This window comes from Agelaius tricolor, unplaced genomic scaffold, assembly GCF_023055355.1.
Source record: "Agelaius tricolor isolate 1412-34295 unplaced genomic scaffold, bAgeTri1.0.p SCAF_7, whole genome shotgun sequence".
Taxonomy (NCBI): domain Eukaryota; kingdom Metazoa; phylum Chordata; class Aves; order Passeriformes; family Icteridae; genus Agelaius; species Agelaius tricolor.
The window spans coordinates 33038389-33055070 of NW_027269267.1; the positions used below are offsets into that span (position 1 = coordinate 33038389).

At 38.1% G+C, this 16682-nt stretch overlaps 1 protein-coding gene across 1 annotated transcript in view; it reads right to left on the reverse strand.

Moving 5' to 3' along the window:
- Nucleotides 1-16682, reverse strand: part of GABRB3 (gamma-aminobutyric acid type A receptor subunit beta3) — a 116013-nt gene that overhangs the window by 33729 nt on the left and 65602 nt on the right. The window contains exon 4 of the mRNA XM_071430885.1: nucleotides 2988-3208. Coding sequence (XP_071286986.1) covers nucleotides 2988-3208 — 221 coding nt within the window. The remainder of the gene's footprint in view (nucleotides 1-2987; nucleotides 3209-16682) is intronic.

Consider the following 16682-nt stretch of genomic DNA (forward strand, 5'->3'; position numbering starts at 1 on the left):
AATTTACCTCATTTTTTCAAAGTAAGTTTAGTTCTCAGAGGTCCCTCCTGAATGAACATTCAAGCAATCAAATTTAACTTGCACAAATGCACACCAAAAGCAAATATGAATGGCTCAGGCTTGTGCATGCTCCCAGGGAAGAGCAGATTTACTTTTTACAGGATAGGATGGTGCCTGACACAAGACAACAAGGTTTCAAGAACCCATCATCATGGCAGTGACAGAGGAATGACTACGAGCCAGACAAAGATGAAGCGGGACACAGACACAGACACACATACAAATTGGGTCAAAGCAACACACAAAGGAAATGTTTTTAATTTTTTATAATTTCATACTCTGGTTTTCTTTCCTCTGGATATAGATTCTCTTATTTTCTGGGCTCAGATTATATTGCTGTGTTGTATAGGAACCCCATATGTGATGGGCTGTGAGGTGCTGTGTACATAACTGAGAGAAGGATATTTTATGTCCCCAAAACTTTTACAGTATGAATCAGTCAAGGCAATCTAGATACTTCATATGTGACTAGGTCACAGTCCTGTTTACTTTCTTGATACAGAAATACATTCATCCAAAAAGCATAGAAGTAAGCATGGTTGCCTTGTCTGACTGATCACAATTAACCTCTTCACCTGCAAACATCTATCACATTTCAATTATGGGTAATAATTATGTGAGTCCTTTCGGATAAAATACATATATTCCTCAGCTCCAGTTACTTTTAATGTTTAACATTGTACTGCCTAAAACCAAGAAGCTTATGCATGAGAAACACACAAGCAGTCAAACTCTATTTTTGATCCCCAGACTATAAAATAGTTACTTCCTCCATAGTCTCTTATGAAAAAAAAAAACAACTGTTTTATCATTTTTCTTGTAGATTGTTCTGGAGAAGATAGAAAAAAATCAGTGTGTTGGCCAAAGAAAAAATTCCCCAGAAATGAGCTGAACTTCAAAAAGCTATTGTTCCATTCCCCCACTATCACAGACTTCTGCTGCAGTAGCTAAGTGCTTTCTCTAAAGCAGAGAGGAACCTTGGACTACTGAAGGTCAAGTCCTTCAAAAGTGTGATAAATCCTACATTGTTCTGAAGAGAACATACATTCAGTGTGGCCTTGGGATCACTTTCAATTGTATTTGTGTTGAGGAACTGCTTTGTTCTGTGGATGTCCTGTAATTGGTTGCAACCCTCCAAAATTTCACCTATTATTCTGAGTGACCCTGCACTTTGTGGAACATAAAACTCCAAGTTCTGGCCTCAACTCACGTTGCTCCTGGACTGCAGCTTGAGCTCAATGCCATTGGGATGCTCTGAAGCCATAAAAGAGGAAGTAGGGTAGTGATGGAACAACACAAAGCACAAGTCTTTAAATTGGCAGAGATAAGGCTCAGATATCTTCTTCCTGTTGATCATAATGTCTGTATTTTGACATGATTTAATTTAAGATAGTCATTCTTCAGTATGTAACTTAGTTGCTTCATATCATGGATATCTCACCCTGGATATTACACGCTTTCAGAGAAAAGGAAAGGGAAGAAGTATGCTACACATGAGCCACTGGTGAAAACCCTGCTGAGAAAATCCTATTATGTGAAATGCATCTGCTGTGGACACTTGTATTTTGCAGAAGAGAAAGCCAACTTATTCAAATACACTACTCTATGACAGATAATCCTCACCTGAATGGGTCCAAATGTTTTTAGAGTGTGACAGAAAGACTTCCACATATTACTAGATACACAAGAATTCTAATCTCCTTTACTTTTTTTATTATATTGCTGTGGGGATATTTCTTGACATGAAGAAAAACAAGTATATCTCAGATAACTTTTTCTTACATGTAACCACTTGAGAAAAGCATCCTAAACCTGTAGTGTTCCATACTGGGTCAATACCTTGCAAAACAAAAGCCTCCTTTTGCTAAAACTAGTTAATTACAGAGAAAACATTCTAAACTTCTTCGAAGTTTCATATTAGGACAAGTCCATCTATTTTGTCTAGAAAGATTCATTCAATTCTCAATAATGTAATAGGAGTTAAAAAGGTGAGGGCCAAGACTCAAGTCAAGTAAAAAGTTCAACCAATAAAAAAGAGAAGCAGGCAAAACACTGATACTGGATATATAACACATCTGCACCACTTTTCCGATCTCTTTCATTTCTATATTAGGGACTTTTTAATCCTTCACTACCTATGTGCACCAATCTTCAGTAATTATCTCTGCTTAAATATACAAGAAATTTCCAACTACGGAAAAGGAGCTTTCACTGGCAAAGACTTGGTTTGCTGGTTCAAACCACTGGAGCAAATGAAAAACCTGTTCAAAGAAAGCAATATTCTGATACTACTGGATTTTCCGTAAGGATTTTTGCTGGTGTACTTAAGTTTGCTAAGGGAAGGATACTTCAGCATTTCTAACCAAAAACGTTACGGCAGAAAAGAAAGAAAACACAAGTCAAACCTAAAATAGGTAGAAAGTAAGAGAATGTAAGGTTACTTTGTACCTCTGGTTTGAAATGTAGCAATTACAGTGCTGATTCCTGCTTGAAGAAATCACTGAAAGTACTGGGTCATGATCTTAGCTGTGGCTGACTCTCCCCAGCCAGGGCTACTTCTGGCTTTTTTTTTTTTTTATAGACTATGAACAAATCAAGAGACAACATAAGCACCCACATTCAGTCTTACTGCCTGAATTTTGGACAGGATTTTCAGGTTTACAATTAATATGTGCCTTTCTGCTGCCTATAGCCAGTGGGCTTTCCAGATATGGTGACTGTACAGAAACAGATAAAACCTGACTGAAGGCGCTTCTGGCAAAATTAAGAAACATCCAGTGTGTCATTTGTTTTCTACTGGCATCTCTTAGAGTTACAGGGAAGGTTACATAATAAGCTAGCCAATGTTTGTAATAACCTTGTACCAGGAAGCAAACATCAACAGCACATAACAGCAGTGATGAAATCTTCATTGTGGGAGCACAGACCTGAGGCCGTAAAGCACCGTTCCGTCCGGGTGGAGGCGAATCATTCGGTTCTTCACCGTAACGCCGTGCACAAATGATTTCTTGTCGTTTAAGAAGTAAGTGTCAGGCACCCAAAGCTGATCTGCCACTCGGTTATCAAGCGTGAGGTTGAGAGGTATGCCAGCATAAGCCAGCCTCTTATCTCTCCAGTATTGTTGAAAATACATAGTCAAAGTGTAATCCTGGTGAGGAAAAAAAAAGAGAAATACAAGGGTCAACCATACTTTGTGTAACTAGGAGAATAATTTCCCTCTCAATAGCTTATTTTGCTGTTGATTAAATTTATTATTTTTAAATGTTTAATAAAAATTAAATATTTGTATCACTTAATAAATAGTTTATATCATTCAAGTATTGCTCTATACTAAGGGGAAATTTCAACTCCTATAAAATAATTCAGCAGGTATCAGTATAATTTGTCCTGTTCCTGCTTTTCTTTCATGTAGTTCTACTGACAACTGCCCAAAATTATCATATTTATGGAATGATAAATGACACCATGGGTAAATACTGCCACCTTCCCCATTTTTAAAAATGGCAGATAAATGGAAAAACATTTAAAGTATTTTGAAGCAGTATGCAAATTTTCGCCTGAAAAATAAGCTCAAGGTATGTTGATTATACATGTATGTTTGTGTGAGACTGCATTTTGCAGTAACACAAATATTTTCTCATCAACAGACTACACTGATACTTTGAATAACAGTAAATTGTATTAGTCTCCCTAATATCAATGTTTGGTTTTCATAACTTTGTCAGTTTTAAGGTTTATGGTATCTTCTACAAGCTGTGATCACTAATTTAAAAGCATAAACATGGATACAGAAGCTTAAAACATCCGTTTAAAAATTCTTTATTTCATTTCAGAATTTGCTAACCTGACTTCTTCATATCATAATAATGCTATATTGAAATGCTTTGAAAGGCTTAGATGATAGGCCTCATTCATTAGCTTCATGGTATTATAAAACATTAAAAAAAATTCCTGTGAACATTTTAAAGTTATGTACCAGCAAAACTGAAAAAAAAAAAATCACATTAAATAAATGAGACCATAAGTACAGGCTATTAAAACTCTGATTTTCAAATTACAGAAGCTCACTAAACAATAAAACACTTCATGAGATTCTTCACAAAATACTAAGAAATTTATGTGATCTCCAAACACATTTAAATATTTAGCAGCAGGTGTGCAAGCCACAGGATACCTGCATTTGCATCTGGTTCTACAAGCTGGTGATGCAAAACCCCTCAGGCTTGCCGCTTGTTTGGGAAAAGGATGCTCAAGTTTTCCAAGCACGGCTGTTGGGAATGGTCCATTCTTGTAATGGGTTTCATGTGGACACAATCCAATTCCAGGCACCGCTCCTGCCCTGTTTCCCTCAAGCTCAATGGTCTTTCCTTGAAATCATATGAAACTTGAGCGTGCCTTTCACACTCAGAGACTTTGCATTTTTGATTCAGTGATTCATTCTCTTTAATGAGGGAGCTGCTATGGTTTAAAGAAATCAAATTTAATTGCTTAGAAAAATAAATCATTATAGATATCAAGGAAAAGCTGTTCTTATTTTAAGAAACTAATAGGAGATCTTTGAAAACAAAAGGGTCCAGTGATGGGAGAAAGGAGCCCACGTGGAACTGCCTGGAAGGAATCTCGTTCCTCAAACCTTAATCAGACATGACTGCTCAAGAGAATGAGCTCTAACCTTTTTGTCAGCAGCTTTCTTCAGTGGGACTGATGGTCCCTGCTCAGCAGGGAATGAGGTGCATGAGACACTGGGCACACCTGCCTCGCTCCCAATGCCATGTCACAAAGGCCACCTCTCTCCTCACGTTCTCTGCAATCAGTCTTCTAACACCGATGCTATGGAAACAATATCCTCTACCAGCTCTGTTTTGCTCTGTTTAATTAAAGCTTTTTTCAATTAACATTCAAAACTTGCTGGCTTCTATAATGGTTTGCACAGCAATGTCAAGAAATTTGGAATTATAAAAGTTTTGGACGCAAGAACGGTACACCAAAAGCTCACTATGTGTAATTGCACAGTATATGCACAAAATAATACAAAGAAATTAAATAAAGAAAAGGGGAGGTACTGCATAGCATTGGAAGAAATGAGCTGGCCAGCACCAAAATATAAGAGAAGCAATCCATCTAAAAAAAAATGTTTTAGGCTAGCTTTACTTTTTCCTTTGGTTTAAGATAAAATATATGCTAACATCTAATGAATGGAGAAATTAATTAGCTAAATAATACATACATAACAATACAAGAACTAATTATCTAGCATTTTATTTTCAGGTAACATTTACTATGTCAGGGAGCAACTTTACAAATTATACACAGAAACAAAACAACCATCAAACATCCAAAACTTACTGTGTCTTGAATGAAAAAAGGACTTCCAAAACACATTCTCTCAGGTACAAATTTCACTAGTGCTTTCTCTGTTAACCCTGTTTACTTATAATATCATCTTAATTTTAAATTTTAAAAAACCCTCAAAACTCTATGTCTAATTATGTATATGATTATATTTGCATTTTGTACATTTGGGCTCTGCCAGCCTCACCTGCTCTGAAGATGGTGACAGAAAGAATTAATATGAAACATGCTTGGCCACCATCACACTTTTTTCAGTTCCCTCAAAAAAAAGGGAGCAACAAGCTTATATAAGAACTGCACTGAAACTGCTTGGCTGTACAAGGAGTGATAAATGAGCAGGACGGGCCAGTTCCTTAGGGTGGCTCCACTAAGTCGCTCACCACCTGCAGAAAATATACTTTTTAAAACCCATACAGATCAGTTCTCATTCTTTGATTAACTAATTTTCAAGACTTTGTAAGTATAAAGAAAGTTTTTCCCTAGTCTAGACCCCAGAGGAAAATGCAAAAATGGTTTGAGTGTAGACTGGAAAATATGAACTAGATATTTCAGGTAAATGAGAAAATGAACTTTTAACACTCAGTAAGTAGTCTACAAAGTTTATTAAGGGCTACCTCTCTCCAGAGAGCTTCTGGTGACTGGTTCTGATATGGAGGTCAAGAGGGTAGATGTCGAAAGCCAGATGAGATTCACACCACTAGAGCTCCTGCATTAGGGTGCTATTGTATATCAAAGACGACACAGAGCTGCCAGCTTTAGGAAATTCTAGCTACTGCAAAGAGCAGTGGACAATTTTCTCAGCAGCAAAGACCTCCATAAAACATATTTTATTCCCCCAAACAATACAATGCAACATTCAACATTTACCTCTCCAGATCCTCACAGTAATAACACACTTCAGGTCAAGCATGGTAACAACATCACTCAAAACTCTGACAGCCAACAAACCCAGCGCTTCTCAAGTACAGGTGAAATGTCCTCAGAATGGGAAAAGCTCGACTGCACAGGCAACAAAATCTTTCTTTTGTGAATTTAAAGACCCTGAAACATCCTACAAGGATAAAAGACAGTGCTGGGCATCCTTGAATTTCTAGCACTGTAACAATGCCACTAATGTAAGGAAAGGCACACAAAAAAGTTGTTGAATTAAAAGTTGAATGTTCTTTCAATATAGTTTTCCCTGGTCAAGGGGAGTGGAAAACACAATTAAAAAACCTCAAATAGTAGGTAATACTTTGGATATTATCAAGATAAGACATTTAGATACAACAATAAAGAGGCTGATATCACAACTTAAATAGTGTATGATATCTGTGGTCTTTGTATGTACTGCTTATGATTTTAATATATCTTAAGAAGAATTATAGACTAATAAATATTGTATATGCTAACCATGTGCAAAGACATTTTAAGCATTTTCTACATTATATTTGTCCCTCTTGGACTGAGCATACCATGCAGGAAACAGAACTAACCCACTCCTAAAAAGCCACTTCAGACAGATAAAGTACAGTACCTAACACACTGACTGTAAGACCAATTAATGAAAAATACTAATATGCTGTAATAGCAAAGGAAACAATTACTTGTTTTCTATTACAGAGCTTGTTATCTCTAGTTTTCCTCTCCTTCACTCAATAACAGTGAAAGAAAAATTTGAAAATACAACTTGCTCATCAAAATAAAATTAACATAATTATAGCAGCAATAATGCTCTAAATTTGGCTTTCACTGTTTGCTGTCTTACTATGTCATGAATCACTGATGTTACAAGTTTTCTATTAGCTGTAAAAATGTTCCTTCAAAATGATTGCTAGATAAACATGCAATTAATATTTAAGATGGAATACTGTTAATATGGCAAATAAGCAAAAGAAATTCTTAATGCAAAAGGAAAGAATATATTGCAAATTATTGGAAATATTAGAAAAAATGGTGCAAAAAAGAACTATTTCACTGCTTGGGAAGATAGCCTTGTGTCCACCAAAATGCAGTTTTCTGATTTAAATTTGCAGTCAGATGTAAATTCACATCCTTGCTTTCTTGACCAAAAGACAAATGTGATTATTACCATCAGTTTCTGGATTGTTTCATTTTCATGAGTTAATAAAGTAAGTAATTATTCATTGGATAAAAATATTTATTGAAAATCCATGCCTTAATAACTTCAAAGTCTCTTCCCTCACCTTCTACACGATTTCAAAAATTAGATATGGCTCCTGTAGTATAAAGAGCTATTTCTGCACCATTGATGATTGAATTACATTCTTCCCAATAAGCCCAAAGTGAGTTGCAAAGCCAAACTCATGAAACCTATGCTTTGACAACATATCTGTAAATCTGTTACCCTACCATATGCAGAAGAGACCTGACAAATAGATTAATGCACACATTAATTCACATAGCTAAAAATGAGTTTAATAAAGACATTTTCAGAGAGGCTAACCATAAGAAATCAGAATTTACCAGCAATGCTAGTCAGCTGTGTGAGATGATCACATAAACATTTTTCTCAGAATTCAAAATTTTCTAATGGCTTCAGCAACTTTCACATTAAAGAAAAAAAATATTAAAGAAAGAATTTTGAACAATAGAATCATTAATGCTGGAAAAGACCTCTAAGATCATTGAGTCCAATCACTAACCACCATGATCAGACCAAACCTTATCCCCACATTCCACATTTACAAGCCTTTTGAACACTTCCAGGAATGGTGATTCCACCACTTCCCTGGGCAGCCTGTTCTAATGCCTGAAACTTGTATTTTCACATTATATTTTACTTGGTGACAGGTTGGGTTGTCCAATGTCTAAACAATACAGTTTCTTACTTCATAGCCAGAAAATGGAGAAAGCCACCAAAGTCTGTTTTTCTGTAAGGTCTCTTAGGGAACTGCCTGATGAGAGTGCCTTTGGCAACAGATGGAGTTCCTGGGCAGCCTGAGTGAAGGAGACCTGAGCATGCACACAGACACACACACTCATCCACTCTAGTCCACCAAAGCTTCTTCTCCTAATGTTCCTTGGCCTACCTGCTGTCACACTAAAGGTTCATCTCACATATAAGATCCTGATTCGGGCTTTTCTTTGACATTATGCAAAACATCTACAATACTGACAGGTTGAAAACATAGCACATATTGTCTTGAGCATGTGGCTACAACACTCTTCCATTAAGCAAATGCTAAAGCAGCTCAATCATGCTGATTTCAGTGTGACCCTCCATACATCAATCTTGTCTTGGTATCTTTTGTACAAAATTACCATTACTGTTTTCCTCTTCTATTGAAACATAAAAGGATGGTGTTATAAACAAGAATTATTTAGCCTCCAAGAACCTACTTGATTCTACAAAACACTTTTCCAAATAAATGTGTGATTGCACGGGTCTTTCCTGCCCCTCATACCCTTTGGACTGAGCTTCCACCTCCACTGCTACCCCAGTGCCTTCTCCAAAGAGCCTGTTCCCCATTGAGCATCCTTGGGTGCTCTGAGGAGGGTTGCCATACCAACCAGCACTTGGCTTTCTGCAGGCAAAGAGAGCACAGTTGACATAGCAACCAGCCAAAGCAGCTCCTCCGCTGCTTCTCGGGCACAGGTGGTGGTCACTGCAGTGGAATTGAAGCTTCTGAGCAGGAATGAAGGGAGCAACCAGGCACCCTGAGGGGTACTGCCCCCAGCACCTTCCTGCCATGGCCAGTGGAGCTCACTCTTCAAAATCTGGGTACTGGCTCTTTTCTCTCTGCTCCTCTACCCACCCAAATGATGGGGATGCTTTCCTGCTCTTGGAGCGTTCTCTCATCCCAACATCAGAGGACACCAGCTGACAAGAAAGCAATTGCTTGGGATGAGCTTTGGAAGGTGAATATAGAGAAAAAACAAGTTCCTGCAAATATTTAAGTTGAGGGAGATAAGACAACAGGAAGACAGTCTGGGCTATTTAATCTCTGACAGATGAGAATGGGGGGAGAATACTTCAATGTACCTTTTCTGATTTAGAGTGTCACAGGTATTACAAAATCCCAGGCTTCTCAGTAATCAGGAATTTCTATTCCCAAAGGACTGATCAAAGGAAAACTAACACACACCTTTACACCTGATGGGTATAATACTCTCTGACCTGGAGCAGAAAGCTAGCAAAAAAAGTATGGTCTTACACTCCCTGAAGAGCTGTCCACAGAATTTGTGATAAATTACAATCAAAATCCACTTACTGATGGACAGATAGAACAAAAAATTCAATATCTGATAGGTCACTCCTGAGAAGGAAGAATAGAAATGCCAGATGTATAGATGCTGGTCTTGAAAACTCTCAAAGAGATCAAGTCACAAAAAATACCATCAAATACCCTTAAAAAAAAAGACATACAAAAGAAAAATAATGCTAGGCTAAGTGATTCACTGAACTTGTTTCAAGAAGCACATTTTAATGCCAACAAGACCTCATAAAAACAGGTACATTTAATTGCACTAATTGAAATCCTCTAACAACATACAGGGAAGAAAAAATCAACTTCTATCAGCTGTCAGCTGGTTCCCACAATTGAGGCAGCTGACCTTAGAGAGATGGGAACTGACAACTAATGGATTGTGCCTCCTACACAGTTACAGGATGTGCCACCAGTGAGTTGGAGAAATGAGCTACTGCTCTATCATCTTAAAGCTGTAGGTTAACTTTGGTTTTAGTTTGGAGGCATGAAAAGAGGTTAAAAATTTAGGATATACCAGGTACCCATTTTAGAGAATGAAGGACTTCTCACACTTCTACTTTATTCTTTCCATAAATACACAATGTTATATCTTTCCTTTGCATTTTTTGAACTATCAATATAAATCTGGGAGGAAAAAAAACTCTCTGAGAAGGCCCTGTAAGTTGATATTATTTGTCATATTTATTCAGGCCTTACAACTTCTTAGACAATTGAATGCATGAACTCTTTTAGTGTCTGCAAGGTGTTCCAGCACAGACCCTAAAGTTGGCCATACACAGATGTGTTTTAAATACTGTGACCATAAATACATAGCTCCATGCCTGTTCTAGGGTGACATTATGATGCTTGTATCCCCATTCATGTGCTCTGTTTAGCCCTAAACCAGGACAATGCCCCTCTTATTTGCTGTGATTAAACATGAAAAACATTAAAAAAAAATTTCAGTAAACAGTATTTGACGCTGAAAAGTCTACAGTTTTTTTTGTCACCACTGAATTGTAAAAAGACCACTGTAAAGGCACTTGTAGATATTTTTTAATCACTCCAGAGTCCACAAAAAAATCCAAACTATATTTAGGAACAGAGAGCTGATGGATACGTGCAGTCGAATGAAAATAGGTATCTGTTCACATCCACATACTTTGGTTAAAAAAAAAAGGAGTATTTACTCCACTGTGAGAAGAATTTCTTAAATTTTCTCATCTCCCAACCTATCCATTTGCTGACTCTGGGAGCCAGCCAATCTCACTGGCACTGGAGCACCAAGGCTGACACCCGAAGTTCTACTTGCTGTCTGTAATTATGTGAAACAGCAGATATTCTTACAGGAAAACCCATTCAAGACAGACACAGTGAACAAAACACCCTTTGAGAAAGACAGCAAGAACACATAAGCCATCATATGCTTTAGCTATGCTAAACTGGAAACATAATCTGTGTATTTTCAGTACCAGGCTGGAGGGCAGCCCCACACCCTGCCAGAGCCAAGGGCCCAGGACTCCAGGTCAGCCCCTTGGGTCCATCAGTTCCTGCCACAGCAGGGCTGGTCTCCAGTTTGCACAGCTGCCCTGGGCCAGCCAAGCCCAGCCCACCCGTGGGTCCATGACTTGTCCCCAGCCCCAGGGAGCTGCCACACCCAGGCTGGGGCTGTCATGGTGCCCCCAGCTGCCCTGCTCTGGGCTGGGGATGGGATGGGCCCTGGCTGCCCGCTGCCTCTCTGCCTTTCATGAGGATCCCCTGCCACTACAGACACCTTGGCCACTGAGGCACTTTATGTGTAAGAGGATGGTTCATTTGTACCAGGCTTTTATCTGTTCATATCAGAGCAAGGGAACAAACTTAAAGAGATTTATCCATGGTGGCTGAGGTTTGCAGAGGTAATGCCTGAACTATCCTCTGCTGCCTCCTCCCTTCCCTCCAGATGTGTCACTCACACTGCCAGCTTCTCTCACATCTTCCTTTCACTCCATCAGTAATGCTAATTCCAACATCTTACAGCAACAAAATTAGGATGCATGCTAAGTCAAAAGGAAAACATGCATTTACTCGCAACTCATTACAGCGGGTAGGACAAACACCCTGTGACACAGCAATGCTCATGAAACTCAGCAAAGCACAAAATAAATAAATGGACAACCCTCCCAAATACTGCAGCCAAGAGGACATATTGCAAGCATACATGATATTTAACATCCACACAAACTTCTTGCTGTACAGGGAGCTGTGGAAGAAGTGGAGGAGAGCATGTCTTCTGACAGTGTCCTTGAAAGATCAGGCTGTGAGTGATTTTATGGAGAAATATCCATCTGGGGGAGAGTCTCCCCTCTTGCATGGGATCCGAGCATCCTGCAAAGATCTGCTAAAAACCTTTGGAAGGGAATCAAAATGTGCAATTGCAAAAAGAAAAAGAAGGAGAGTTTCAAACTACAATGCTGCCTAACTCCTTAAGCCAGAAACAGTATGTTCTGGCAGATATGTTCTGGAATCTGTGTCTACTTAGGATATTTGAGAGCAAAACTGATCCTGTAGGAGATAATTACTTTCCCCTTTGTGTGAACCTCGTGAAGTTCAATAAGGCCAAGTGCAAAGTCCTGTACATGCCTCAGGGCAAACCCAAGCACAAATTCAGGCTGGATGGAGAAGGGATTGAGAGCAGCCCTGAGGAGGGCTGGGGAATGCCAGTGCCTGGGAAGTGGGACATGATCCAGCAATGTGCACTCACAGAAAAATTCCTCATATACATCTGTGCTAGGTGAACACACTGATTTCAAAGACACACCTCAAATTCAGAAGCACAGGCAGGGACAAGTTATTTACAGAAACTGAGTAGTCTTTCCCACAGGTACAGCCTATAACCACTGCTTGATTACTTACTTAATTCATCTACTATTGTCAAATACTTCAGAAGCAGGAAGTGCATTTATGAGGCAAGAAATCATTTTCCCTTTTGGGAAAGGGGAAAAGGCCTTTGGGTGGAAAAAATGTGTCTGTGTAAATCAGCATGAGCAAGGTACATTATATGCCATTGCTTTCAGATAGAGATTAGTATTCTGCAGAGTCACTCAGCTAGGATGACCAGGTGACCTCCCAAATATGAAAATTATATCCTTGACCATCTATCTACCTCTGCTCTTTGCTGTGGTGTGAAAAACATTGCTCCAGCAGTGTTTTTCATGCTGGCTTCAGACAATGGTGTAGGAATGGAAGGTTTAAACTCATCAGGAACTGGACAAACTTTGCACAAAGTCTTTACAGCAAAAATGGGATTCAGATAAAGCTGCTGTAAGTAAAGACCAGGAAGGTCACTGAAGAAGGAGATTGAATTAAAGAATACAGGAAACTTAAACAGGTGCAGAAGAAAATCTGGCTTGGGGATATATCATAGAGGGCTGAAATTATAAAAAGCTTTATATTCTTGAGAAGAAACATAGGACAGAAGTTCATAAAACTCAGGTAGGACACAAGTTCATTCTGTGCCTGAAAATACCATTTAAAGATAGCATAGAAAAAATAGCAACCAAATCAAATACATGCATCTAACTATTGAAATGCTACGAGTTTTAAATTAGATACAGGAATGAGGACACTTAGTTTTAAGAGACAATATTGACCTAACAGGAGCATGAAAGACTTGATGGAAGGAAAGGCTGTTAGTGGGAGCTACAAACTACACAGGCAAGGAACAAAGGATGCAGTGTGTGTTAAAGAATGCTTTGCATAAGATAATTGTTCTGAATGTTGCACATTATAGACACCAGGACTACAGAGATATTAGAAAGAGCTGTCACTCCCTAATCAGGATGACAGTGGTGTGAGTGAGGTACCAAGAGAGATTTAAAAGACAATAAGAAAACAAATTAGTAATGAAAAACTTCAATCATCCCCACACAGACTGGGTAAATGTCAGGTTGGGGTGTGATGAAGAGACTAAATGACACCACAAATGACTGATTCATGGAAGAGCTTTTGCTAAAAGCTGAAACAAGCCAAGATACCCCTCACTGGGTTCTGAGAAATGGCTCAAGTCATGGGGCAAAATGCTGTGACAGAAACACTGCTCATTAACATGATGGAATTGGGAAATTCTCTTTTTAAACTGAGAAAATACTAAATTAACATAAAAATAGGTTTTGATTTCAAAAACTAAAACATAAAAAACTAGCTTCAAAGTTGGAGAAGATTCTTTATATTCATCATAATATGATTTCCTAAATATCGAAAGCAACTGTTGAATAACAAACAAAGAAATCCCAGAATGTTTACTTTATTACAACTAAAAATATGTACTTCAAACATAAGAAGTCACATCCAAAGGAGAAGAAACTAGCTAAGAAGATATACAAGAAAAGCAAAATCAACGCTGATGCAAAGTAATGCACATGGGGAAAAAAACAAAAACCACTAACTATGGATTACTTTGTAGGTTCTGAGCTAACTATGGCCACTCAGGAAAAAAAAAATTGGTATTAACCAGCATTTTAGTGAATAAATCGGTTCAGTATTCTGTAAAATCAAAATAAGCAAACATTACTAACATTATTTGGAAAAGAGATAGAAAGGTCAGTCTGTGTGGAGCTCTGAGCAACCTGATCTAGTGAGTGGCATCCCTGCACATGGTGGCAGGGTTGGAAACATAATCTTTATGGTCCAACCCAAACCATTCCATGGTTTCTGAAAGTGTTGAAGAAAAAAGGAAAACTCACTGCACTGCATCCTTGAATACTGAGCACAGTTCAGGCCCCTGTTCCCACCAGGGCAGAGCACAGCAAGGTACAAGGCACTGCAGCAAGGGGAATGAAGGGCACAAAACACCATATAAAACCAGACTAAACATGCAAGGACTTTTCTGCTTACAAAAGAAGAACCAAGTGATAAATTGAAGATATCTGTAATAATGTTGGGGAGGAGGCCAACAGCTATTTACTCCTCCTCACTTGTAAGAAACAGAGACCAGCAAATGAAATTACCAGATGCTGGGCTCTGAACAACTGAAAGGATACTCTATGTTCACACATATGTATATGCATATGTATGCTTAAACTAGGTGTTCTTACCCACTGCTTGACACCAAAAATAAGCAGATGTCCCAGGAAGTCCCTGAGCAGTTTCATAGTTTGATGCTGGAAGAATATTAGAAAACTAACACAACTTAGTCTAAACCTACTTTTATGCCATTCTAGAGCATTCATCATTGCCCACAGCAGGAAACTGAATACCAAGAAAGGCAGATTTCAGGTTAAACTTCATTTCTTGTGTCTTTATCTTCTTGGAGCATGCAATGAAGTCATTTAGGACTCTGCAGTGTTGTTCAGGAGCTGATGTGACTGTCCTGTGGTGTTAATAAGCATTGCTGTCAGGGCTGACAACTTATCTTTCCCAGGGGAAAGGAAGTAGAAGTTGTAACCTGAAACACTTCTACAATTCATTTTTGATCCAACTGCATATGATGATTTTGAACATGAGATTTTTACAAATAGCACAAATATGTCAATGTAGAATATTTTACTGCCTGTCAAAGTTCAGAAATTATTTTAGAGTCACTTCTTTAATGATTTTGAGTGATACTCATGTTCACTTTAATTTAGCATCTGCTCACTGGCAAATGTAAGCAGACCTGTCTAATTATTACCTTTTGATACTTGTATATGCGTAGTATGAGTAAGATCATGAAGAAAACAGAGTTTTGTGAAGAGGAGGCAAAATACCTTTGAAGCCAATGACATGGCAATGAATCAGATAGCTAAAGTATCTATTTTATAGTTGTGAAGTTGGCAAATAATCACAAGCCATATATTATTCCAAGAGAAAACATAGTTTGAAGATGATAGATACATAAGTAAATTTAGATTAGGTTGGAGCTTGACATCAGAACTGTGTTCTTTCTAATTTAAGCTCATGAAATCATAGAATCAGATCCTGAGTCAGAAGGGACCTAGAATCATTGAAGTCCAACTCCTGATGAGTTGATCAACAGGGGTAACATCCTTGACCTTATTTTTCAACTGTAACAGCATTCACATTTTATTTGAATGGGTTTTGCCTATTGAAAGATTTTAAATTGGTTAAAACACCAGTTAAAATGGTACCTTTTAACACAACACAACAATTACAGGCAGAAGTTTAACCATAAACCCCCTGTAGAACCTCTAACCCCACAACTGCATGTGCAGCTTCTCCACCTCCCTCAGGTACATCTACAGTCTTGGATTTTGGGCCACTTGTCGACTGCTCAGCTCCTGGACTTGCTGCTGTGTCCAGGGACAAATTGCTAGAGAGTCTCTGGAATCTTTGGGGTTATAAAAGGTATCTCAGAAAGGGAGTGTGGTGGGTTTCTAGGGTGATATGATCAGGAAAAACTGAAATCTGACAACTGCTGTGAGAGCAGTGCAGTGTCAAATCAAGAGGTCACACTGTTCATACCAAATGCAAAGTTGGTTATGTTATCTCACGCACACAGATCATGCCAGTAAAGGAGGAAATATTTTATTTTAAAGTATCTATTAAAACCACAGAAAAATTCTTTTAGCAGTTTAAATTTTAAGAATGTGTACTTCAGTATTATATCACCTGGTTTTGTCCACAGTATGCAGACAAGATGATTCTGCTTATGACCAAGTATCAAAATTTGTATGTGGTACAAAACTTGTAAATAGTTCAAATTCCGCTAGATGAGAAAGATGTACCTAAAACCATATTACATGCCAATATAGATAATTAGAGAAGCTAACATAATTGTTCCTCCACCTTATTGTACTATTTTCAATTTTGATTCTGTTTCTATTTATACAAACAAATACTTTTTTTCCACTATTGGCTACTTTTTGTGACAAATACTATAGTGTTTGTCTTTTTCAAATCAGATTTGCAATTTTCAGCTACAAGCAGAAACAGAATTACTAAACTATTAACTGTATAAAACAAGAACATAAAGTACCCCATATCTCTAACTCAGAAACTAAATGTAAATCTATGGGTGATATAACCTAGTATTACATTATCTCTTCCACATTTGCTCAGGTTCATCTCACAAAGAATTCATTCCTATATGTTCACCTGTTC